The sequence below is a fragment of the Hemitrygon akajei genome, chromosome 2 (assembly GCF_048418815.1).
Source record: "Hemitrygon akajei chromosome 2, sHemAka1.3, whole genome shotgun sequence".
Classification (NCBI taxonomy): domain Eukaryota; kingdom Metazoa; phylum Chordata; class Chondrichthyes; order Myliobatiformes; family Dasyatidae; genus Hemitrygon; species Hemitrygon akajei.
This window is the reverse complement of record NC_133125.1, coordinates 187,505,106-187,532,565: the sequence shown is the minus strand read 5'-3', so window position 1 is coordinate 187,532,565 and position 27,460 is coordinate 187,505,106. Positions and strand designations below refer to the sequence as shown.

The 27,460-nt window shown below is 45.0% G+C and overlaps 1 protein-coding gene across 1 annotated transcript in view; it reads right to left on the bottom strand.

The window, feature by feature from the left end:
- Positions 1-11,787: 11,787 nt before the first annotated feature.
- The window catches only part of LOC140721650 (E3 ubiquitin-protein ligase TRIM21-like), a 29,121-nt gene continuing 13,448 nt past the window's right edge, over positions 11,788-27,460 (bottom strand). Inside the window, exons 4-9 of the mRNA XM_073036456.1 lie at positions 24,829-25,335; positions 23,765-23,860; positions 23,115-23,348; positions 22,389-22,411; positions 22,174-22,292; positions 11,788-12,404 (exon numbers count right to left, since the gene is read on the bottom strand). Of these exons, the coding sequence (XP_072892557.1) occupies positions 11,872-12,404; positions 22,174-22,292; positions 22,389-22,411; positions 23,115-23,348; positions 23,765-23,860; positions 24,829-25,335 (1,512 nt within the window). The 3' untranslated portion in view covers positions 11,788-11,871. The remainder of the gene's footprint in view (positions 12,405-22,173; positions 22,293-22,388; positions 22,412-23,114; positions 23,349-23,764; positions 23,861-24,828; positions 25,336-27,460) is intronic.

Below are 27,460 nucleotides of genomic sequence, written 5' to 3'. Positions count from 1 at the left end.
ACCTGACAAACAACTCCATCATTTTCCTGATCAGAGTCTGAATGACCCTCGTCAGCCAGGGTTCCCTCATCCCATCAGTGCTGACCTTCACTCCAACAGGAACATGCTGATCCCGAACCCCTCCAAACTCTGTTCAGGATCCTCACTCACAAGATGTCTGTTTACTTGGGAACACCCTCCTGTTCCACTCCTCTTACCCCCGGCCCTTTCTATCCTCCCTCAGTTCAGTCTGTCTATTGATCTGAAGAGAAATAGGGAGAAAAAAGTTCCCCTTCAGTGTCTGTGTGTGGAGCAAAGAGGGATGAGTGAGGTCTGGTTCCCCTCGTCTGTGTTTACTGGAATGGAAGCTGGTGAATTTTGGGAAGAGAATAAATAGTATTGTCCTGAACCACAACAAACAAGAGGTGATGCTGGAAGCCTTAAACACATAAAGCTGGATGAACTCCTGGGGGCTGATCAAGTCCGTCCTCAGACCTTGTGGGGAAGCCTAGGAAGAAGTTGCTGGGGCTTTGCTGAGATAATTTGAATATCAAATACTGAACTTTACCCCACACCAACAGCCCCTGTGGCATGAGGTCCTGGGTGAGCTGATACAAAACTGGTTTGTGGTTGGAGGCAGAGGGTGGTAGTGGAGGGTTGTTTTTCACACTGGATGTCCGTGACCAGTGCTGAACCACGGGCATCGTTGCTGCCTCCATTCTGTTTGTTATTCATGTTAATGAATTTGATGAGAGTGTAGGTGTGTGGTTAGTAAGTTTGTGGAAGTGAGGCAAGAGGGAAAAAAATGAAAGGGGCCCTGAGGGCAATGTTTACACAGAGAAGGTGGTGGGTGTATCGAACGAGCTGCCTCAGGAGGTGACAGCGGCAGGTAACTACACCATTTAAAAGACATTTAGATAAATGTATGCACAATAAGAACATAAGATAAAGGGGCAGAAGTAGACCATTCAGCCCATCAAGTCTGCTCTGCCATTCAGTCATGTGCTGATCCAATTCTTACAGTCATCCCCACTCCCCTGTTTTCACTCCATACCCTGCCTAATGGTGCATAGTTCCCTAAATGTGGAATCTCATGTGGATAGGGTTGTGAAGAAAGCCTTTGGTATGCTGACCTTTATAAATCAGAGCATTGAGTATAGGAGCTGGGATGTAATGTTAAAATTGTACAAGGCAATGGTGAGGCCAAATTGGAGTATTGTGTACAGTCCTGGTCACTGAACTATAGGAAAGATGTCAACAAAATAGAGAGAGTGCAGAGGAGGTTTACTAGAATGTTATCTGGGTTTCAGCACCTAAGTTACAGAGTAAGGTTGAACAAGTTAGGTCTTTATTCTTTGGAGCGTAGAAGGCTGAGGGGGTCTTGATAGAGGTATTTAAAATTATGAGGGGGATAGATAGAGTTGATTTGGATAGGCTTTTTCCATTGAGAGTAGGGGAGATTCAAACAAGAGGACATGAGTTGAGAGTTAAGGGGCAAAAGTTTAGGGGTAACATGAGGGGGAATTTCTTTACTCAGAGAGTGGTAGCTGTGTGGAACGACCTTCCAGTGGAAACGGTAGAGGCAGGTTTGATATTGTCTTTTAAAAGAAATTAGATAGTTATATGGACAGGAAAGGAATGGAGGGTTATGGGCTGAGTGCAGGTCAGTGGGATTAGGTGAGAGTAAGCTTTCGGCACAGACTAGAAGGGCCGAGATGGCCTGTTTCTGTGCTGTAATTGTTATATGGTTATAATCAAGAACCTATCTATCTCTGCCTTAAATACACCTAATGATTTGGCCTCTACACCGCAACAACTTCCACAGATTTACCACACTCTGATTAAAGTAATTTCTCCGCATCTCAGTTCTAAAAGGATGTCCTTCAATCCTGAAGTCGTGCCCTCTTGTCCTAGAATCCCCTACCATGGGAAATAACTTTGCCATATCTAATCTGTTCAGGCCTTTTAACATTTGGAATGTTTCTGTGCGATCCCCCCCTTATTCCCCTGAACTCTAGGGAATACAGCCCAAGAGCTGCCAGACATTCCTCATACGGTAACCCTTTCATTTCTGGAATCATTCTCGTGAATATTTTCTGGACCCTCTCCACGGTCAGTATATCCTTTCTAAAATAAGGAGCCCAAAACTGCACACAATACTCCGTGTGGTCTCACGAGTGCCTTAGAGCTTCGAAAAGACTGTCTAAATCAGTGTTTTATTGGCACTTGTGAACAGTAAATGACTAATATAGCTCCAATGGAAAATTGCTTCTCCCATTTCTGATGGTCTAATATTGTAAATGAAGACGCTGATGATGTGAAAGTCTTCAAAGGCAGAGAAGTCAAGGTTCAAAGCTCAAGATAAAATTTATTATCGCAATACTTGTGTTACCATATGCTACCCTGAGTTACTGCAACCATTCAAATTTGATCTGCAACCTTTTCAGGCAGCATAACTACACGTAAAATAAGCTAAGCTTCTCAGTTATGTTCAAGGATGCAGTTTTTGGAGTGTGTGTACCTCTTTCTGTGACCCACATCCCTCTGACAGCACGAAGGTTACATGTAATGTACCCTACTCTTATAGGGAGACAGACCTGTGCCCAGTGATGCCTGCATGGTAGAATACAGTGATAGCCCCCTGCCCATCTGTTTTTCACCCTACTCCAAGCAGTGCCAGACCTGACCAACAGTCCTATACTCACTGTACGGTACCCCTGCTTCCTACTGTGAATGATGTAAGCGATTAGCATTATTCTCAATTTGCAGTGACAAGCCTGTTCCTTTGAACAAAGTATATTTTCATCTGGAACTGGCTACAGAGACGCACCACCGGGACGGCCGGAGATTGGATCAAGCTCATGATGAATGGTCCCAGGTCTCAAATCATATTCTGGATACATCAATACCTGTGCTGATGTTGTCCTCTGACAGGAGCAGCATATTTCCTCGCCCTTTCTTCTCCAGTTCCAACATGTTCTCAATGTCGTATGCACTATTTCTGCCGTACCCCTTCACTATCTAACTAACCCTCAGCCATCAGGCTTTTGAACTACCCCGTCACTGAAATGTTCCCAGTACCTATGGACTCACTTTCAGGGTCTCTTTATCTCATGATCTCTAGAGTTATAGCTTAGTTACTTAATATTATTGTGTTATTTTGTTTTTATTTGCATATTCTCTACTGGGTTTTGCACATGGCAGATGGAGTTTAATGCAAACAAGTGTGAGGTATTGCACTTTGGAAGGAAAAACCAAGGCAGAACATACAAGGTAAATGGTAGGGCACTGAGGAGTGCAGTAGAACAGAGGGATCTAGGAATACAGATACAAAATTCCCTAAAAGTGGTGTCGCAGGTAGATAGGGTAGTAAAGAGAGCTTTTGGTACATTGGCCTTGATCAATCGAAGTATTGAGTATAAGAGTTGGAATGTTATGGTGAGGTTGTATAAGGCATTGGTGAGGCCGAATTTGGAGTATTGTGTGCAGTTTTGGTCACCGAATTACGGGAAGGATATTAATAAGGTTGAAAGAGTGCAGAGAAGGTTTACAAGGATGTTGACGGGACTTGAGAAACTGAGTTACCGAGAAAGGTTGAGTAGGTTAGGACTTTATTCCCTGGAGCATAGAAGAATGAGGGGAGACTTGATAGAGGTGTATAAAATTATGATGGGTATAGATAGAGTGAATGCAAAGAAGGCTTTTCCCACTGAGGCTAGGGGAGAAATAAAACAGAGGTCATGGATTAAGGGTGAAGGGGGGAAGGTTTAAAGGGAACTTTGGGGGGCTTCTTCACACAGAGAGTGGTGGGAGTGTGGAATGAGCTGCCAGATGAAGTGGTAAATGCGGGCTCACTTTTAACATTTAAGAAAAACTTGGACAGGTAAATGGATGAGAGGGGTATGGAGGGATATGGTCCAGGTGCAGGTCAGTGGGACTAGGCAGAAAAATGGTTCAGCACAGCCAAGAAGGGCCAAAAGACGAGTTTCTGTGCTGTAATGTTCTATGGTTCTATGAGTCGGGGATCACGGGACTCTCTGCACGCAGCTATAGCGGAATTCGCGGACGTGGCGATTATTTCCAAGTGCGAAGGATGCAGATAACACGTTAAAATCAGCAGAGCTACGGCATAAATTAAGTCATTCAATCATGGCAGATCCAATTCTTCCAGTCATCTTCGGACCCTTTTCAGACTCACAGTACAGTCTTTGGGGATTAAATGGAGCCTGTTCAGCGCAGCTTCCGTCCCACAGCCGATGAGCTGCGCTCCTCACGCCAGTCCCAGGACCATTATCAAAGTTTACAACTCTGAAATTCTTCAGTTCAAACAGGCATTTAAACAGGGAAATGAACAGGCAGGGAATGGAGGGTATGGAGTGTTGTAGAATAGAGATACCCAGGGGAACAAGTACATAGTTACTGGAGAGGAGACACAGGTAGACAGTGTAGTGAAGAAGGGGTCTGGTACGCTGGCCTTCATCGATCGGGGATTAAGTACATGAGATGGTTTGTCGTGTTACAGCTGTACAAGACATTGGGGAGACCACACTCAGAGTACTGGGTGCAGTTCTGGTCACCGAGCTGTAGAAAGGATGACATTCAGCTGGAATGTGTGCAGACAAGATTCACAGGAATGTTACCGGGGCTCAAGGGCTTCAGGAGAATCTGGATCGACCTGGACTGTTTTCCTGAAGCAAAGGAGACTGAGGGCTGACATTATTGTGAATGATGAAATCCTGCAGGACAGTGATGAGGTCGATGGTCACAGTCTTTCCCCAGGGGAGGGGAGTCTAAACTAGAGGATACAGATTTAAACTCAGACGGTAAAGATTAGCAGGGGACCTGATGGGCAAATTTTCCACACAGACGGTGGTTGGTGTATTGGAGGGGTCGTGACTGTCACCTGCCGATTACCTGGTCGAAAGACACACCACTTGCCAATCAAAGTTTGACCCCTCCTCGTCCAACAATGCACACCTGGCCATTGGCTCCTTTAATTAGCCCTGTACTTGGCCTCGGGCAATTAGCCTTTGTAATCAGCTTAACTCGACTGGCACCGAGCCATTGGCTTCCCTGTGAACTACCTGGGCTGGACTCACCAGTCCTGCTGCACTATAAAGGAAGCCACGTGTGCTTGAGCCGCTGTCATTTTTGCTGTCTCCGAGGGACCACCCAGCTGTCGGTGAGTTGTGCATTGAACAGGGTTGGAGTGTGAGTATTGTCCCTGAGCAGAAGAGCCGTGCCTGCACAAGTCAAGGGGGACGGATATCGTATTGAGTGAGTGTGAGTGTGAGTGTGTGTGTGTGTGTGTGAGTGATTTTCCCATGTTCGTTATTAATTGTCTGCTTGCCGATCCAACTCCTGATGAAGGGTTTCGGCCCAAAATGTTGGCTACTCTTTTCTCACGGATGCTGCCTGACCTGCTGAGTTCTTCCAGCGTTGTGTACGTACTGTATATTGTGTGTGTGTGTGTGTGTGTACTTTCCTGTAGCCATTTTCCCACATTTGCCTTCTGTAAGTAAAATCCTTTACTACCAAGGCTGCGTGTCCAGAGTCCTTGTCTGTGATACCTATCGAGTCTGTTTCCTCACTCACAACAGTCGGTAAATGGAATGAGCTGCCAGAGGAAATGGTAGACGCTGATAGAACTGAAACATTTTAAGACATTTAGACAAGTTCTTGATTGAAAACGTTTAGAGGAATGCTGGCCAAGTGCTGTCAAATGGGACGTGCTGAGGAAGCCACCTTGGTTGTCAGGGACATGTTACGTCGAAGGGCCGGTGTGTGTGCTGTCACCTCCATTAGTCTCATTAGGAAGAGTGGGACCTCACATCAGAGCAGGGCTGTACAGGGGGGAAGTCAGGAACCCTCCTGCTTTACATCTCTATTTATTCCCCAGACCCTTCTACCCTCCCTCTGGTCAGTCTGTACACTGCTCTGAAGAACATCAGAAACAGAAGCAAGGAGGCCATTCAGCCCCTCACACCTGCTCTCCCATTAGACATGATCAATACCACTTCCCTGTGCTCATGCTGTTTCTACTGATTCACGTTGTATCCAAAACTCTCTCCACGTCTCTCAACATAGTTACTGTGTAAATGTGCAGAGCCCTGTTAGATTGTGAGCTGTGTAAATACATTTATTCACCTCTGAAAGGTTGTCCCCTCCCTGTGCCTCCTCCTCCTGACACCGCCGTTACCAGAAACATCATCCCTGCATCTACCTGGGGAGCCTAGAGCAAGTCTCAGACTCTCTCTCTGTCTCCGCCATGCACAAATACACACAGGGGCTTCACCATTTACATTTCTCCATTGCGTCAATGACCAACACTTCATTCTTCAATCTTTTTGTTGATTTTCAGTAAAGAAATATACAAAGCAGAGGAGAAGTTTAGCAAACAGGTAATGTAAAAGACATATAAACAGCAATAAAGTATATATTGTCAAAATCAAATAGGTATAATATTGCACTGTTATATATACAGTATAATCAAAAAACCACAAACCCTCTTCACAAATCGTTAAAAAAAACTGGAAAATGTTATTTATATAAAGGAAAAAGCCCACTAAACAAAATTGAAATTTAAAAAAAATAAAAGAAAGATTGGGCAGTCCATTTGAGGATAAATGTTGAAGAAAAAAGAAAGAAAAAATATCCTTCCAGTCACCTCCGAACCTTCATGGATAAGGATTTTCCCCAAAGAGAATAAAGAAAAATAAATAAAAAATAAAGTAAATCACATGAAAATATCGAATAAAGGGTCGCCAGACTTGCACAAAATTAGAAGATGTGTCGAACATCCGGCTTCTAATTTTCTCCAAGCTTAGACATGACATAATGGAGGAGAGCCAATAGAAAACAGTAGGCAGGTTAGATTCTTCCCAGTATAACAAGATAGCTCTCCTGGCCAGTAAAGTTGAAAAGGCTGTCACATGTTGAGCGGAAGCAGATACTCTACCTACTTCCTCTGGAATAATCCCAAAGATTGCCGTAAGTGAATTGGGTTGAACATCCACATCTATAACTTTAGATAGTTTTCCAGACACATCCCTCCAAAAACTATTTAAGCTTACACAGGACCAAAACTTGTGAGTTAGAGTAGCCACCTCTACGTTACATCTGTCACAAATAGGGCTTATATTAGGAAATATATGCGCCAATTTATCTTTAGACATGTGGGCCCAATGTACTATCTAAAACTGAATTAAGGAATGACGTGCACAGATAGATGAATTATTAACTAGATAATAAATTTCACTCCATTGATCACCTGAAAGAGAATGTTGAAGTTCTACTTCCCAGATGCATTGAACCTGATCATTAGGCGACATGCGAGCATTCATTAACTGTTTATAAATAATAGCTATTAATCGTTTTTGAAATGGTTTAAGCTGAAAAGTAGCATAAGCCAAATTTGAAGAATAGGCCAAGGGATAATTCGGTAAAAAATCACGTAAAAAATTCCTAACCTGTAAGTATCTAAAAAAAATGTGTGTTTGAGATATCATATTTATCCATTAACTGCGAAAAAGACATTCAACAATCCTGTAAGAACAAATCTAAAAAAGTTTTTATTCCCTTAGTTTTCCATATTAAAAAAGCCTTATCCAGAGTTGATGGTTTAAAAAAAATTAGAATAAATATTACTAGAGAGTAAAAAAATTATTTAATTCAAAAAATCTACGAAACTGAAACCAGATTTTTGAAGTATGTTTAATGATAGGATTGAGAGCTTGTCTACCTATTCTGGAGAACGAAAAAGGAAGGGGAGCTCCTAATAAAGAAGTTAAAGAAAACCCCGTTACCGAATTTTCCTCCAAATGTAACCATGGAGGGCGATCCTGGTTATTTATATCATAAATCCAAAAAGTAATATAATGAATATTGATTGCCCAATAATAAAATAAAATAAAATAATTATTCATATTGCATTAATTTGACCCTTCAATGACATTGACATAGGCGACCATTTAGAAAGCGCTTGTTGAGTATATTCAATTAGAAGGGAGAAATTATATTTATATAGGTCCTTAAAATTTTTAATAATTTTGATACTGCGGTAAGTTTAATGGTTTTTAGCAATATTAAAAGGTATTTGATCATAATAATCAGAATAATTATTAATAGGAAATAATTCACTATTATGTAATAGTAAATTCCGTAAATATAGATAGCATTAAAGGAATAGATTTCATAGGGTTTGAAATGTAATCTAATAAATCATCCGCGTATAACGAAACCTTATGTAATTTATCCCCTCTCTTAATACCCTGCACAGAATTAGAATCCCTAAGAGCGATAGCAAGTGGTTCTAAAACCAAATTAAATAATAAAGGACTGAGAGGACAACCCTGACGGGTTCCTCTATATAATCTAAAATAAGAAGACTTTTGATTATTAGTTGTAACCGCAGCCACCGGGGTATGGTAAATCAATTTAGTCCAGGAAATAAATCCCGGGCCAAAATTAAACCTCTTCAAAACCTGAAATAAATAAGGCAACTCCACCCTATCAAAGGCTTTCTCTGCATCCAGAGATGCAATACATTCAGATTCTTTGATTTTCCTTAATTTTATTAATAAGCACTGACCAACACAGTCTGCCCGAGGATTCTGCTGGGATCAGCCTGCATGTGTTGCCACACTTCCGGCTCCAAAATATCGTGTCCCCGTCTCTCTAACCTTCACCATACCTCTCCGGGTAGCTCCAACCTGATTTCTCTAATGGTCCACTCCCCTCTCCTATCACATTCCTCCTCCTTTATCCCCCTTCCGGAGGAAATTACACTGCACTCCCATTTTTTCTTCAATCAGATGCTGGAAGAACTAAAACAAAACAGAAATTACTTGAAACCCACAACAGAGCAGGCAGTGTTTGAATCAATTCCGGGAGAGGTCACTGACATGGAACGTGAAACCTGTTTCTCTCTCCACAGATCCTGACCAACCTGCCGTGTTTTTCCAGCATTTCCTGGTTATATACTGGGTCCGTTTTGGATGCTGTTGAGGGGGGTGACCGTGACAGAGGATGACTACAGTGATCGGGTCTCTGGCACTGAGCCTGGTTCTGTGGTGCGGAAGGGAGAGAAGAAGATGAGGAATGCAGTAGTCAGAGGGGATTCCATAGTGAGGGGAACAGACAGGAGGTTCTGTCAGCCTGATAGAGATACCTGCATGGTGTGTTGCCTCCCAGGTGCCAGGGTACGGGATGTCTCGGATCGGGTGCAGAGTATTCTGAAGGGGGAGGGTGACCAGCCAGAAGTCTTGGTACACGTTCGTACCAATGACACTGGTAGAAAAAGGGAGGAGGCCCTGAAGAGAGAATTCAGGGAGTTGGACAGGGAGCTGAAAAGCAGGACCTCTGGGGTAGTAATCTCAGGATTGCTGCCTGTGACAAGTGGTAATGAGCACAAGAATAGCATGAACAGGCATATTAATGTGTGGCTGAGAGACTGGTGTAGCGGGCAGGGTTTCCGGTTCCTGGATCACTGGGGGAGGAACAACCTGTACAAAAAGGACACGTTGCACCTGAAAATCCTGTCTGACTAACCTACTGCAAATTGTTGAGGAAATTACAAACAGGGTAGGCAAAGGAGATGGAGGATCTGTGGTGTACATGAGGCTGCTTAGCAAGATAAGAGCCCATGGAATTACAGTGAAGTTACTAGCATGGGTGGAGCATTGGCTGGTTGGCAGAAAACAGTGGGGATAAAGGGATCCTACTCTGTCTGCCTGCTGGTTACCAGTAGAGTTCCACAAGGGTCGACGTTGGGATCAATGCTTTTTACGATGTATGTCAATGATCTGGACTATGGGATTAATGGATTTTTTGCTAAATTTGGCGATGATACAAAGATAGGTGGTGGAGGGGGCAGTGTTGAGGAAACAGAGCCAGCAGAGAGACTTAGATAGTTTGGGGGGATGGGCAAAGATGTGGCAAATGAAATATAATGTTGGGAAGTGTATGGTCATGGACTTTGGTGGAAAAAATAAATGGGCAGACAATTATTTAGATGTGGAGAGAATTCAAAATGCAGAGATGCAAAGGGACTTGGGGGTCCTTGTGCAAGATTAACCTCCAGATTGAGTCCGTGGTGAAGAAGGCAAATGCAATGTTGACATTCGTTTCTAGAGGTGTAGAATACAAGAACAGGGATGTGATGTTGAGGGTTTATCAGGCACTTGTAAGACTACACTTGGAGTATTGTGTGCAGTTTTGGGCTCCTTTTTATTTTAGAAATAAAAATAAATTTATTTTGAAAGTTATTTATTTATTTAATAAATAAAATTTAATTATTTATTTTCGAAAATATATACTGACATTGGAGAGGGTTTACAGAATATTCACGAAAATTATTCCAGGAATGAAAGGGTTACCATATGAGGAACATCTAGAAGCTCTTGGGCTGTATTCCCTAGAGTTCAGGAGAATGGGGGCGGGGGGGACCTCATAGAAACATTCCAAGTGTTAAAAGGCCTGAACAGATTAGATATGGCAAAGTTATTTCCCATGGTAGGGGATTCTAGGACAAGAGGGCATGACTTCAGGATTGAAGAACGTCCTTTTAGAACTGGGATGCGGAGAATGTACTTCAATCAGAGGGTGGTAAATCTGTGGAACTTGTTGCCACGAGTGGCTGTGGAGGCCAAGTCATTGGGTGTGTTTAAGGCAGAGAGAGATAGGTTCTTGATTAGCCAGGGCATCAAAGGGGACAGGGAGAAGGCAGGGGATGGGAATGTCTGGAAGAATCTGATCAGCCCACGATTGAATGGCAGAGCAGAATCAATGGGCCGAATGGCCTACTTCTGCTTCGATATCTTATGGTCTTAAACTGATTATCTGATTCAATGTAGAGATCCTGACTCTATTTGTCTCGTAAATTAGAGGAATGGCTCCTCATGTTCCACCAGGGTGGCCGGCAACCTGACGGCATCAACATCGAATTCTCAAACTTCTGGTAGTCGCTCCCTCTCTGTCACTTTTCCTGTTTAATCGTCTCTCTCCTCCTGATCCACCAGCCCCATCACCCTATCTCTTCCCCCTCCTACCCTAACCTCTCTCTCTCTGCCCATCACCCACACACTCCTCCCCATCCTCTCCATCTGCCCATCACCCACACACTCGTCACCCACCCTCTCCATCTGCCCATCACCCACACACTCCTCCCATCCTCTCCATCTGCCCATCACCCACACTCTCCTCCCACCCTCTCCATCTGCCCATCACCCACACTCTCCTCCCACCCTCTCCATCTGTCCATCACCCACACACTCCTCCCCACTTCCCTCCCTTTATTCCGGGCTCCACTTTCCCTTTCTGTCAGATTCCAAAATCTTCAGCCCTTTGTCACTGACACCGCTCACCTTCCAGTATCTGACACATTTCCACACTCCACCCCTCCGTCATCTACCTGGATCCACCCATCACCTGCCAGCTCTGTCTCCATCCCTCTCTCCACCATCCTGCACAGGTTATCTTCACTCTGACTTTCAGTCCAGATGAAGGGCCCCGAGCCAAATCGCCAACTGTCCATTTCCCTCCATAGATTTTATCTGACACGCTGGGAGACCCAGACGCTTTGTGTGTTACCACCACTACATGTCCCGTGTTACCAAGATTCACCCTGATCTCCCTCTCCCAGTCAGCACCACCACCACTTGTCCCAGTTACCCTGTCGGTCCCGGTGGACTTTAGCACCCGGGGGAGCCGGGGAGCTCAGGACCCGCCGCCCGCGGCTGCTGCTGAATCCGCAGTGTTTCTGTTCTGTTGACGGATGCGGTGAATGAGTTAAAATTAATGGATCGATAATTCTCACATCGTGTTTATTTCACTCTCCGCACATTTATATTTACACTGACTTACTCCTGACGCCGGTCCCGGGACCCGACCCGTTTACAGACCCGGAGCGGAACCGGAGCAGATTCTCAGCCACTCGTTTTCATATCCATTCCAGAAGAAAGGATAAAGTTTCTCCGTGAATTTATTCCCAGTGAAGGTGTGGAGATGGGACTTGGTCTCCGCGTTGTAAAATGAAACTGTCCCGGACTCGTAACTGAGATAAACTCCCACCCTCCCGGGGATGGGACCGGCAGGGAGACGGGACCCAGGGGAGGTGTAAACCCGCATCACGTCATCAACCCGCGCGATGATCCAGAATCCGTTCTCCGGACTCAGTCTGACCCATCCCTTCCTCTCCACAGACTCTGCGGCGACTCCCAGACCCCAGCCCCGATTCCCCGTCACCTCCACCTCCCAGTAATGTCTCCCCGATGTGAATCCCTCCGATCCCAGCACACAAGCCCAGTATGTGAACCTCTTCCCGGTGTCAGGGAGATCCCTCCGGGTCCCGGTACATCTCACACTCTTCCGATCCTCAGACACCTCGAGCCGCGGATGCGCCGTTTCCACATCCAGGGTGACAGAGACTGAGGGGAGAAGCAGAGAATTAGAGAGTCCCCCGGGGATCGGGGGGAGACTCGGGCAGCGCGGCCCCGGGGATCGGGGGGAGACTCGGGCAGCGCGGCCCCGGGGATCGGGGGGGAGACTCGGGCAGCGCGGCCCCGGATATCCGGGGGAGACTCGGGCAGCGCGGCCCCGGGGATCGGGGGGGAGACTCGGGCAGCGCGGCCCCGGGGATCGGGGGGGAGACTCGGGCAGCGCGGCCCCGGATATCCGGGGGAGACTCGGGCAGCGCGGCCCCGGGGATCGGGGCGGAGACTCGGGCAGCGCGGCCCCGGGGATCGGGGGGGAGACTCGGGCAGCGCGGCCCCGGATATCCGGGGGAGACTCGGGCAGCGCGTCCCCGGGACAGTCGGGTGGCCGACAGAAACCTTTCCCGGGGTTTTACCCAAACACAACGGATGAACAACGAGCATCTTCCCAAGAATTTACTCGACATGGAGAGCGGATTTTTCCCGATCAACACACACAGAATTCTGGAGGAGCTCAGTGGGTCAAGCAGCATGTGTTAAGTGTTTCAAGGTTTCAAGGTATTTCCTCAACAATGGAAAGAAAGGGGGATAACAGTAGATAGATGTGAGGAATGGATGGAGCAACAGCTGGATGAGGTGAATGAACATTTAAAATGGAGCTGAGGCCGAATTCATTCGTGCTGACCAACTTATTCTATTGATCTAGTTCCACTTGCCTACATTTGCCATTATTCCTTTAAAGCTTTCCTACCCACGTACCTGTCCAAGCAACAAATACAAAATGCTGGAGGAACCCAGCAGTCCAGGCCAACATCCACGGAAAAAAGTAAAGTCAACGTTTTGGGCTGAGACCCTTTATCAGGACTGAAGAGGAAGGGGGAGGGTGGGAAGGAGAAGGCTGGTAGGTGCCAGGTGAAAAACCAGTAAGGGGAAAGATCGAGGGGAGGGGGCAGGGGAAGCAGGGAGGGGATAGGCCGGAGAGGTGAAGAAGGAATGTAAGGGGAAAGCACTATGGGTAGTAGAAGAAGACAGAATCAGGAGAGAGGTGATAGGCAGTTGGAGAATTCGATGTTCATATCAGGGGCTGGAGACTACCCAGACGGTATATGAGGTGTTGCTCCTCCACCCTGAGTTTGGCCTCATCATGGCAGTAGAGGAGGCCATGTATGGACATATCCGAATGGGAATGTGAAGCAGAGTTGAAGTGGGTGGAAACCGGGAGATCCTGTCTGTTGTGGCGGACGGAGCGGAGGTGCTCGACGAAGCGGTCCCCCAATCTGCGTCTGGTCTCATCGATGTAGAGGAGGCCAGACCGGGAGCACCGGCTGCAATAGATTACCCCAACAGACTCACGAGTGAAGTGTTGCCTCACCTGGAAGGACTGTTTGGGGCCCTGAATGGTGGTAAGAGATGAGGTGTAGGGACAGGTGTAGCACTTACGCTTGCAGGGGTAAGTACCAGGTGGGAGATCTGTGGGGAGGGACGTGTGGACCAGGCAGTCGCGGAGGGAACGATCCCTGCAAAAAGCAGAGAGGGGTAGAGAGGGAAAGATGTGCTTAGTGGTGGGGTCCTGTTGAAGGTGGCAGAAGTTGCGGAGGATAATATGCTGGATCCGGAGGCTGGTGGGATGGTAGGTGAGGACGAGAGGGACACGGTCCCTGTTGTGGTGACGGGAGGATGGGGTGAGGGCCGAAGTGCGGGAAATGGAGGAGATGTGGGTGAAACCTGGAGGAGGAGGGATGAAGTAACAAGCTGGTAAGTTAATTGGCAAGATGAGCTGAGAGAGGGAAAAGGGGATGGGAAATGGAGAAGGGGGAGGTGCGGTTTGGGGGAATTACCGGAAGTTTAAGAATGATGTTCTTGTCATCAGGTTGGAGACTCCCCAAATGGAATATAAGGTGTTGTTCCTCCAACCCAAGTGTGGCCTTATTCTGACAGTAGAGGATATATCAGAATGGGAATCGGGAGTGGACACTGGGAGATCTTGTTCTAGCGGATGGAGCGTAGATGCTTGGTGAAGCGGTCTCCCAAACTAAGTCAGGTCTCACCGATACAAAGGAGGCCACACCGGACACAGTGTCTGACCCCAACAGACTCACAGATCAAGTGTTCCCTCAGATGGAAGGACTGTTTAGGGCCCTGGATGGTAGTGCGAGAGAATGTGTAGAGGCAAGTGTAGCACGTTACCCTTGCAAGGATCAGTGCCAGGATGGAGATCTGTGGGGAGGGACGAACAGAGAAGGGAGTTGCCTGGGGCAGGAGGGAAAAAAAATGCTTGGTGGTGGGATCTCATTGGAGGTGGCAGAGTTTCAGAGAATTATTTGGTGGATGCAGAGTCTGGTGGGATGGTAGATGAGGACAAGAGGAACCCTATCCCTGGTAGGGTGGTGAAGGATGGAGTAAGAGCAGACGTGCGTGAAATGGAAGAGATACGGTTGAGGGTAGTGTTGACGGTGGAGGAAGGGAAGCCCCTTTCTTTGAAAAAGGAGGACATGTCCTTTGTTGTAGAATGAAAAGCCTCATCCTGAGAGCAGAATCGGAGGCGACAGAGGAATTGAGAGATTGGATTCGCATTTTTACAAGTAGCAGGGCGGGATGAGGTATGGTCCAGGTAGCTGTGAGAGTCCATTTATATTAGACATTTGTGGATAAGCTGTCACCAGAGATAGAGACAATGAGATCAAGAAAGGGAAGGGATGTATTGGAAATGGACCAGGTGAATTTGAGGGCAGGGTGGAAGTTGGAGGCAAAGTGGATGAAATCAACATGTTCAGCACAAGTGCGAAGCAACACCAATACAGTTATTGATGTAGCATAGGAAAAGTCACCAGTGTAGGACTGCAACATAGACTGTTCCATGTAGCCAACAAACAGGTGGGCATCACTGGGGCCCACGTGAGTGTCCATGGCTACACCTTCTGTCTAAGTGAAGCGGGAGGATCCAAAGGAGAAACTGTTGAGATTGAGGACAAGTTCCGCTGAGCGGAGGAGAGTGGTGGTGGAGGGGAACTGGTTAGTTCTGGTGCCCAGAAAAAAACAGAGATCTTTGAGGCCTTTCCTGTCCCGATGTCTTTTCAATCATTGTAACTGTATCCACCTCCACGGTCTCCTTTGGCAGCCTCCTGAGCTCCAGGAAAAAATCCCAGAATATCCAGCCTCTCCTTATAACCCAAACCCTCCAGTCCCAGTAACATCCTTGTAAATCTGTTTTATACCCTCGCAGTTTAATAACATCCTTCCTGTAGAAAGATCACCAGCACTGTACAGAGTGATCCAAATCATAAAGACAAGCTGGGTATCCCTGATTAGTCCTCGCCTTTCCAAATGAATGTAGATCCTGTCTCTCAGAGTCCCCTCCATTAATGTACCCTCCACTGACGTTAGGCTCACTGGTCTGTACTTCCCAGGCTTTTCCCAACAGCCGATCTTCTATAAATGTTCAACATTAGTCTCCCTCCAGTCTTCTGGCCCCTCACTCACAGCTATCGATAACACACATATCTCCAAAATGGGCCCCACACTCTCCTCCTGAGCTTCCCACAAAGTCCTGGGATACACTTGATCAGGACCTGGGGATTTATCGACCTTTCTGCATTTTAGGACCTGCAGCACATTTGCTTCTGTAATGTGGTAGAAAATGAGGTCGATCATCTTCTGTAACACGGGGGAATTGAGGGCCCTGTGGAACTGGCACAGAAGAGGAGCTGAGCCCTGGGACTGAGAAATGATGACAGGCAGGTTTAGAAAGATACGGGCCAAATGCAGGTAAATGGACTGGGAGGTGATCTGACAGAAATATATAAGGTTATGATGGGTTAGATTGAGCAGAGGAGAAGGGGAGTGATGAGACAGGAGTCTGAAGTGACTGTGGACTGAAGATTGGTGAAAGATGGCAGGCAGCTTGTTCCAGGTAGCGGAAGGGTGGGGAGTGTGGACTGTGGAGTTGGGAGACACTGGGAAGTGAATGACAGGTGGAGACCAACACAGTGAAAGTTTTGATCGCTAGTCGGAGCGGGGTTGCGGGGATAGTTGGGAGATGGGAAGGTGGGAGACAGCTGTGGGAAGGTGAGAAACAGGAGCACAAAGGCCAACCTGTGCTGGAATCTTATCAGTAAAGGAGGTTCCACTCTATCCACCCAAAGGGGAACTTCCCAGAGGCCAAACATTTTAATTCCCATGCCAAAATGTCGGTCCGTGGCTGCCTCTTGCGCCAAGATGAGGCCATCCTCAGGATGGAGGAGAACACCTTGTATTCTGCCTGGGTAGCCTCTGACCTGATGGCATGAATATTGATTTCTTCTTCAGGTAAAATTTTTCTCATCCCCTCCCCTCTTCTTCTATTCCCCACTCTGGCCTTTAACCTCTTCTTACCTCCCAATCACTACTCCCTGGGTCCCCTCCTCCTTCCCTTTCTCTTATGGTCCACTCTCCATAGAACATTACAGCACAGAAACAGGCCTTTTGGCCCTTCTTGGCTGTGCCAAACCATTTTTCTGCCTAGTCCCACTGAGCTGCACCTGGCCCATATCCCTCCATACACCTCTCATCCATATACCTGTCCAAGTTTTTCTTAAATGTTAAAAGTGAGCCCGCATTTACCACTTCATCTGGCAGCTCATTCCACACTCCCACCACTCTCTGTGTGAAGAAGCACCCCCCCCAATGTTCCCTTTAAACTTTTCCCCCTCCACCCTTAACCCATGCCCTGTTTTTGTTTCCTCCCCTAGCCTCTGTGGAAAAAGCCTGCTTGCACTCATTCTTCTATACCCATCATAATTTTATACACCTCTATCAAATCACCCCTCATTCTTCTACGCTCCAGGGAATAAAGTCCTAACCTATTCAACCTTTCTCTGTAACTCAGTTTTTCAAGTCCCGGCAACATCCTTATAAACCTTCTCTGCACTCTTTCAAACAACACACACAAAATGCTGGTGAAACGCAGCAGGCTAGGCAGCATCTATAGGAAAAAGTACAGTTGACGTTTTGGGCCGAAACCCTTTGTCAGGACTAACTGAAACAAAGGGTCTCGGCCCGAAACGTCGACTGTACTTCTTCCTATAGATGCTGCCTGGCCTGCTGCGTTCCACCAGCATTTTGTGTGCGTTGCTTGAATTTCCAGCATCGGCAGATTTCCTCGTGTCTGCACTCTTTCAACCTTGTAATCCCTGTAATCTTGAATCCTGTAATTCGGTGACCAAAACTGCACACAATACTCCAAATTCGGCTTCACCAATGTCTTATACAACCTCACCATAACATCCCAACTCTTATTCTCAATACTTTGATTTATAAAGGCAATGTGCCAAAAGCTTTCGTTACAACCCTATCTACCTGTGACGCCACTGTTAGGGAATTATGTATCTGTATTTCCAGATTCCTCTGTTCTACTGCACTCCTCAGTGTCCAACCATTTACCTTGTATGTTCTACCTTGGTTTGTCCTTCCAAATTGCAATACTTCACACTTGGCTGCATTAAACTCCATCTGCCATTTGTCAGCCCATTTTTCCAGCTGGTCAAAGTCCCTCTGCAAGATTTGAAAACCTTCCTCACTGTCCACTACACCTCCAATCTTTGTATCATCAGCAAATTTGCTGATCCAATTTACCACATTATCATCCAGATCATTGATATAGATGACAAATAACAATGGACCCAGCACTGATCCCTGTGGCACACCACTGGTCACAGGCCTCCACTCAGAGAAGCAATTCTCCACTACCACTCTCTGACTTCTCCCATTGAGCCAATGTTTAATCCAGTTTACTACCTCACCATGTATACCGAGCGACAGAATCTTCCTAACTAACCTCCCATGCGGGACCTTGTCAAAGGCCTTACTGAAGTCCATGTAGACAACATCCACTGCCTTCTCTTCATCCACTTTCCTGGTAACCTCTTTGAAAAACTCTAATAGATTAGTTAAACATGACCTACCACGCACAAAGCCATGTTGACTCTCCCTAGTAAGTCCCTGTCTATCCAAATACTTGTAGATCCTAACTCCTTCCAATAAATTACCTACTACTGATGTCAAACTTACTGGTGTATAATTTCCCAGATTACTTTTAGAGCCTTTTTTAAACAATGAACAACATGAGCTATCCTCCAATCCTCCGGCACCACACCCATGGATACTGACATTTTAAATATATCTGCCAAGGCCCCCTGCAATTTCAACGCTAGTCTCCTTCAAGGTCAGAGGGAATACCCTGTCAGGTCCTGGGGATTTGTCTTCTCTGATTTGCCTCAAGACAACAAGCACCTCCTCCTCTTCAATCTGTATAGGTTCCATGAGCTGACTACTTGTTTGCCTTAGTTCCATAGACTCATTGCCAGTTTCCTTATGTAAGGGGGTTTCTTCTTTCTTTATGTTACTGCGTGTGTTAATCAAAATGGCTTCTTGTTTGTTAAAAGTACAAATGCTTCTTTGTTATGCTAACTGGTGAGAGAGTGCTTTCTCTTGAAGCTTGTTTGGGTTATAATTACTGATAACGAGAATTGTATTCGTTTGTTTACCAATTGGGATAGAGGTTATACTTTCTTGTGGGTTTGTAAGCTAGTGTAGAGTGGGCTTTTAAGGAGATGGCGCGAGGGGGTTAGAAGGAGAAGAAGCAATTTTGTAAACTGGGCAACGGAACAGCCCCGAGAGGGGGTCTGAGGCCCAGGGTTTTCGGCGAGGAGAGGAGACGAGGACAGATTCATGTGGAGCGTCTGGTCAACCACTGTTGTTGGTCCCAGGCAGCGGGTCGAGGAGGTCGGAGGGGATCGAATGGTGGCAAGAAGGCTTTGTTAACTGAGCTCCAACGGGTTGTGCACGAAGTGGTTGGACTTTGATAACTTTGGCGCCTTTTTTTTCCTTTCATATTGTGTCTCTATTAAGTACATAGCTCCAGTAAGGTCTATAAAGTGTAATCATTTAGTTGCATATGGTGTTCTGTCTGTTACTTGGCGAGGCAGGGACATCACACAGCATCTACACCAGCTGATTACCCAGTTTGGCGGGGCCGAAGGCTGCTCCCTCTAGACGGAAATGAGCTGAGCGAGCCTGAGGCTTACCAGGGGGCTACACTTAATAAATACAGATACAAAAAAACCCATTTAAGATCTCCACCATTTCTTTTGGCTCCATACCACTCTGATCTTCAAGAGGACCAATTTTATCCCTTACTATCCTTTTGCTCTTAACATACCTGTAGAAACTCTTAGGATTATCTTTCACCCTGACTGCCAAAGCAACCTCATGTCTTCTTTTAGCCCTCCTGATTTCTTTCTTGAGCATTTTCCTGTGGACCTTTCCTAAATTACTTTTCCAATTTATAAAGTTTAACAGTGCACAGACTTTTATGTATATTTTTATCTTCTCTTCTTAAGTGAATATGTCTTTTTTTCCCCCTAATTATCCATTGTCATCCATCAGCTTTTTTCTTTGGTAGTTGGTCGGGGGTTGACTTTTTTTTATATAAAAAATTTATTTTATGATGTTTTTGATTACAATGTGGTATACCTTTATGTGTTATGCTATAACATTTTGATCAATTTTATTACAATATATGAATGTACACAAGTTATGTTGAGATGTATCTATGTGTTGCACTCTGTAAATCTTGGTTTTTTTCTTCTGAATAAAAATATTGTAAAAAGAGAAAAGTATTTTCTTGCACGTTTTATACTCCTCAAGCACCTTATTTGCTGCTTGTTGCCTATACCTGTCATAAAACTCTCTCTTCTTTATCAGATTTCAATATCCCTCAAAAACCAAGGTTCCTTATTCTTATTCACTTTGCCTTTAATCCTGACAGGAACATACAAACTCTGAACTCTCAAAATGTCTCCTTTGAAGGCCTCTCACTTTTCTATCACATCCTTGCCAAAGAACAACCTGTCCCAATCCACGCTTTTTAGATCCTTTCTCATTTCTTCAAATTTGGCCTTTTTCCAGTTTAGCACCTCAACCCGAGGACCAGATCTATCTTTATCCATGACCAAGTTGAAACTAATGGCGTTATGATCACTAGACTCAAAGTGTTCCCCTACACACACTTCCGTCACTTGTCCTAACTCGTACCCTAATAGGAGATCTAATATTGCATCCTCTCTAGTTGGTACCTCTATTTATTGATTTATAAAACTTTCCTGAATATATTTTACAAACTCTAACTCATCTAGACCTTTAACAGTATGGGAGTCCCAATCAATATGTGGAAAATTAAAATCCCCTACTATTACAACTTTATGTTTCCTGCAGTTGTCTGCTATCTCTCTGCAGATTTTCTCCTCCAATTCTCCCTGACTATTGGGTGGTCTATAACACAACCCCATTAATGGTGTTATACCTTTCCTGTTTCTCAGCTCCACCCATATGGCCTCGGTAGACAAGCCCTCTAATCTGTCCTGCCTGAGCACTGCTGTAACATTTTAATATTTTCCCTGACTAGCAATGCCACCCCCCCTTCATCCTTTTGCCTCTATCACGTCTGAAACATGGGAACCCTGGAACATTAAGCTGCCAGTCCTGCCCCTAATGGCTATAATGTCATAATTCCATGTGTCAATCCACGTTCTCAGCTCGTCTGCCTTCCCCACAACACTCCTCGCATTGAAATAGACACACCTCAGAAGATTATTACCACCACACACAACCCTTCTATTTCTGACTTTGCATGAACTTTTAATATAACTTATTTTCACCCCCGCCCCACTATCTGCTCTGGAACTCTGGTTCCCATCCTCCTGCAAATCTAGTTTAAACCCTCCCCAATAGCACTAGCAAACCTCCCTCTCCAATCAGATTCCTCCTTCTCCAGCCCTTTAACTTTCCCACCCCCCCCCCATCTTCACCTATCACCTTCTAGCTAGCCTCTCTCCCCTCTCCCCACCTTTTTATTCCAGCATCTCCCCTCAACAATTTTAGTCCCGAAGAAAGATCACAGCCCAAAACAGACTTTCTCACTTTGACGGAAATGGGTATATGTGGAATTTGCTGCCAAAGGTATAATTAAAATATTATAAAATCACTTTAGGCAGGTACAACAATAGGCAATGGTTAGAAGGATATGTTAGAAGGACAATGTGTGAATTGTTCAAATAGAAACCATTCACTGTGTCTGAAGAGAATAGTTTCCAGGTTACTGAGGGGACTAACAATGTGCAATGCTGAGGCTCTGACTACAATCTGCTGAACCTTCTTGTGAATGTGTGTGAGGGAGATTTGCCAGACCAGTTATGCTGTGTCCACCACTGTTAAAGCTGGTTGGTGTGTCCGGGCTCAGTCTCAATGTGGTGGTTTGATCACAACAGTGAGACTGGCGAGTCCAGCAGGGGGCAGAGCTGAGTCAATCAGACTGCGGTCACGGACAGGTCAGACAGGGTGAGTGGCTCGAAGGACTGGTGTGTTATTCTGACAATCCCCGTCACCACAGTGATACCAGATTTTAACCCCTTTAATGTAATTAATGAAACGTTAATTCCAGAGCTACTGTGGCAGGATTCAAGCGCATGCATTGACATATTTTCCCAGTATGAATGGGATCAGGATGCAGTGGTTCATCTGACAGTCCCGTGAATTGGTTATATTTTGCCCCAGTGTTGGTGTGTTCAGGGGTCTGACATCTCCAGATGACCATGTGACAGTGATACCTCCCTGCAGGTGGGGTTAGGGCCAGAATACACTTCACTTCCCTATTATTACAGCCAAATTTTGTGTCCAATTATTAATTAATTGTGTCTGAAACAAGAACAAATGAATCTGTATGTTTTACCTCGCTTAATGCCATTAAACGCTTCTCCCAATGCTGTGTCGACCAAATAGGGGTGATAGAATTTTCCAGCCAGTAGGGCACCGTCTGTCACTGACAATGTCTGGGCATCATACCTGCTCCTGTAAATATTACACAGCTGGTTATAAACTGAACATAAGTGATATTTGAACTATTTTACAAATCCATACAGAGTTTCAGTCAAGACCATGTCCTACCTCCTCTTCCGACGAGCTTCCTCCTGAAATAAATAAAACACAGATCTCAATTGACTGAGATGACCGTCGGCATCCGAACAGCAGGAATCTGAGACAAGTTATTACAAGCTGCTGAAAATTCCCACTTACTCCCACTGACACACACGGAGAAAGAGGGAGACTGAACCACGGGAGAAAGTATTAGGAATGTTTATGAAATTTATACCATAACTGAGAGGATGGAACTTACAGGAGAGACTGGACAGGTTGTGTATTTTTATCTGGATACAATGTCAGGGAGGATCAGATGAGGGAATTTGACATTCCAAATGGATTTGATGGGGTGGAATGGAGAAAATATTTCTGCTTGTGTCAGCCCAAAAGTCAAAGACAAAACATCAGTTGGTTGTTAATAATGCCACAAAAATGTGGTGAGGAGAGTATCAGAACCACACTCACAGCCTGTGACTGTAACTGGATGTTACTCTGAGTCTCAGGGGATATTATACGTGGGAATCACAGAAACGAACACCAGCTCAGTGCTCTGATCAGAGTAACTCATTCCTGAGAAGGTTGCAGACTGTCCTGTGATGTACAGATGTTGTGGGAGCCCGGTTTGGGACAATGACAATTCTAAACAGTCAAGACGTTGACATGGTGGAAATCAGTTTCCAACTACAGTATTTGTGATAAATTACATCATTTTGTGACTGGGCACTTTTACAGAAACAAACTGAAATCTCTCACCATGAGGAATGTGATATTTTCCTGTTGATCCATCTGTTCCTGTAACTTTGAGATTTCCTCCTGGATAGAATTTAAATTCTCTTGAATCTCTTGAAGATTTTTTTCCATTTGATTCAGAATCCTCTCCTCTTCTTCCCTGAGATCTCGGAGTGTGTGCTGCTCTTTCTCAGTGAGAACCCGGCGCAGTTCAGCAAAATGGGATGTGATCTGGGACTGAAGGCTGTGTGACTGTTCCTGTCAATGAAAGGAGAGGCTAGTTTACTATTTGAGGCTATTTTTTGTATTTCCTTCTGACATGGAAGGTAACCATTCAGCCCATTAAAGTCTATGCTGGTTCTCAGAACAATCCCCTCCATCACATTCCCCCACGTCTCCCTGAAACATATACTCCGTCTCTGACCCGCTAACTCCGACCTGAATCACAGACCACCCAACGTCGCAAGGTTAATTACAGTCGCCAATTTACCGTTCAACCATGCAATGTCGGCTAAAGGAAGGTACTGGTTACGGGGAGAACATGCAAACTCCACGCAGACGGCTCCAGGGGTCAGGATCGATCCCAGGTTACTAGAGCTGCGATACTCTGCTATTCTGCATTAAATGGAACAAAACTACACAGCGAATTTGTAAATTCTGCTCAGGAGCCTCACCCGAACTCCAGAAATCTTCTCTTTCTGTTGTTGCTCCATTTCCTCGAAGTTTGATTTCTTTTTCGTGAGAGAGTCTAAAGAAGATTTAATCTGACCCTGGGAATCAGAGAGTAAAGAAATTAGACCAAAATATTCCTTTAGATAAAATTAAAAACCTTTGGGAACAAGATTTACAGATTTCAATTTCTGAGGACACTTGGAATGAAATTTTTTAAATTGGTTAATACCTCATCGTTATATGCCCATTATTCTCTTCTACAATTTAAACTGGTTCATAGAGCCCATAAGTCTAAAGATTAGCTGTCTCATTTTTATTCGGATATATCTCCCTATTGTGATAGATGTAATAATGGAGACGCCTCACTAATCAATATGTTTTGGGCTTGTCCGAGTCTTAAAAAATATTGAAGGAAGTATTTCAAACTTTTTCGGTGCTTTTTAAAGTAAATTTTAAACGTAATCCTATGACTGCCTTATTTGGTATTGTTGGAGGAAATTATATTATTTTGGAGACACATGATTTGTATATTTTGGCCTTTATTTCTCTAATAGCCGGGAGGGCATTGTTGCTTATGTGGAAGGATGCCACTCTGCCTACTCATACTCATTGGTTACATGATGTTATGTCTTGCTTAAATTTAGAGAAGATTCGTTGTTCAATTTCTGAACCTGGACAAGATTTTTTAACACTGTGGGGACCTTTTTTAAATTACTTTCAAAATCTTTGATTTGCTATTAAGTACAGATGTTGGCTAATAATATGTTTCACTATATGTTAAGGCATTTTTCCTTTTTTTTTAGGCAAACAGCTGTTTTTTTCTGGTAGTCGGTTTAGATTTTTTGTATAATGAAATTATTTCTTTTCAATTTTATGTTTAAATTTAATCCATATGGATATAGAGCAATTACACATAATCTGTGATTTCAGTATATTGTAATCGATATATATCATATATCTTACTGTACCCTGTATTCTTTTATGTAGATATTAATAAAAGTATTGAAAAAGAAAGACCAAAATATTCAACTAAGTAAACAGCTGATCAAAACCTGGTTAGTTTTACCTTGTAGATTTCAACGGCTTCGTTAACCGGCATGAAGTTGTGAGACTTGTGTTCCCGCGCAGTCGCACAGATCAGGCAGATCAGTGTCTCGTCCGTCTCACAAAACAGCTTCAGTTCTTCCTCATGTTTCTCGCAGTGAAGTTTATTTTCCTTCTCTTTCGGATTCAGGTTTAGTTTTCGAGCTTTCTCAGACAGATTTGCTAAGGCCCGACTGGCCCTGAGGGTGCGGTCCGCAAACTCCGCTCTACATTCCGGGCAGGAGTTTCTCTCCTCCCTTTCCCAACACCGTGTGATGCAGGAGCGGCAGAAGTAGTGACCACACTCCAGTGACACCGGATCGGTGAAGAAATCCAGGCAGATGGGACAAATTGCTTCCTCGGTTAAACTCTCGACCTGTCCTTTCGAAGCCATGTTAACTCCCGGTACTTCCTGGTTCAGGATCCTTTCACTTTCGGGGAGCTGCTGAACGCCTGCGGTACCGCGATTGTCCACCAGGGGCGCTGCAGTCTGGGGAATGAATGTTCCTTTTCAGTGAAGCAGGAATCGTGTTCATTTCCACAGCAGCGATCAGAAACACATTAAACAAGTCTAACAGCCGGAGAGAAGAGCTTGGTTCAGTCTATGGCAGAAATGAAGGGACAAGTCCTGAAAATATGTTTTAGTGGCCACTACAGAAACCTGGTTGCAAGGTGGAGATGTCTGGGAATTAAAAATCCAAGGGTATCAGGTAACACGGACAGATAGGCAGGAAGGCAGAGGAGGTGGGGTGGCGCTCTTGATTACCGATGAGATCAGGGCGATTGTGAGAGACAATATAAGATTGTTGAAGGGAAAAAATCATGGTGTTGTCTATTGGCAGTGGCAGAGGTGATTAATCAGGAAGTAACTGAGGCTTGTAAGAACTGAACGGCTGTTGTCATGGGAGGTTTTAACTTTCACAAAGATTGGGTGAAACAGGTTGGTCAAGGAAGTCTTGAAGAGGACTTCATAAAATTCGTCCGTGATGGCTTTCTTGAGCAGCATGTTAGCGAACCTACAAGGGTAAATGTTTTCTTAGATCTAGTCCTGTGCAATGAGACAGGTAAGATTAACGATCTTGTAGGCAGGGATCCTCTTGGAAAGAGGGATCATAGTGTGATTGAATTTCGCATTCAGATGGAGGATGAAATAGTTAGATCTAAAGCTAGTGCATTATGCTTTAACAAGAGAGACTACAACGGGATGAGGGAGGAGTTGGCTCGTGTGGTTTGGGAGCACAGGCTATTTGGTAGGACAGCTAAGGAACAGTGGAATTCTTCCAAATAGATTTTTTCACAGTGCTCAACAAAAGTATATTCCAATCAAAAGTAAAAACAGTAAGTGTGGGGAGAGCCAGCCTTGGATAACTGAGGAAATAAAAGATAGAATCAAATTTAAAGCTCATGCGTCCCTTGGAAGATGAGAAGGGGAAATTGGTATTGGGTGATGAGGAAACGGCTGAGGCATTGAACGACTATTTTGTGTCACTCTTCATGGTGGAGGACACATCTAATATGCCAAAGACGGATGTTACTAACGAAGTGGGTGGTGAGGACCTCGATAAGATCACTGTCACTAAGGAGATAATGATTCAGAGGGTCTGAAGGTTGGTAAGTCCCCTGGTCCTGATGGGATGCATCCCAGGGTGCTTAAGGAATTGGCGGAGGTTATAGTAGACGCGTTGGCAATCATTTATCAAAACTCTCTAGACTCTGGGCAGGTCCTGGCGGACTGGAAGACAGCAAATGTCATGCCACTTTTTAAAGAAGGATGTAGGGAAAAGATGGGCAACTGTAGGTCAGTTAGCTTAACATCATTAGTCGAGAAAATGCTTGAAGCTGTCATTAAGGAAGAAACAGCGAAACATTTAGAAAGGAGTGGTTCCATTAGACAGACACAGCATGGATTCAGAAAGGGCAGGTCCTGTTTGACAAACTTACTGGAGTTCTTTGAGGACATAATGAGTGCAGTGGATAGAGGGGAACAGGTGGATGTCATATACTTGGATTTCCAGAACGCGTTCGATAAGGTGCCGCACAAGAGGCTGATAAATAAGATACGGATGCGTGGAGTCGGAGGAAGTGTATTGGCGTGAATAGTGGATTGGTTAACCAATAAAAGGTTGAGAGTTGGTATAAATGGGTGTTTCTCCGGTTGGCAGTCAGTGGTGAGTGGGGTGCTGCAGGGGTCGGTGCCAGGCCCACAGCTGTTTACCATTTACATTGATGATTTGGAAAAAGGGACTGAGTGTAGCATAGCAAAATTTGCCAATGACACTAAATTGAGTGGAAAAACACATTGTACAGAGGACGTGGAGAATCTGCAGAGGGATATAGATAGGTCATGTGAGTGGGCCAAGGTCTGGCAGATGGAATACAATGTTGGTAAATGCGAGATCATCCACTTTGGAAGGAATAATAGAAGAGCAGATTATTATTTAAATGGTGAAGGATTGCAGCATGCTGTTGTGCAGAGGGACTTGGGAGTGCTTGTTCATGAATCGCAAAATGTTGGCTTGCAGGTACAACAGGTTATTAAGAAGGCAAACGGAATGTCGGCCTTCATTGCTAGAGGGATTGAATTCAAGAGCAGGGAGGTCATGCTGCAACTATAC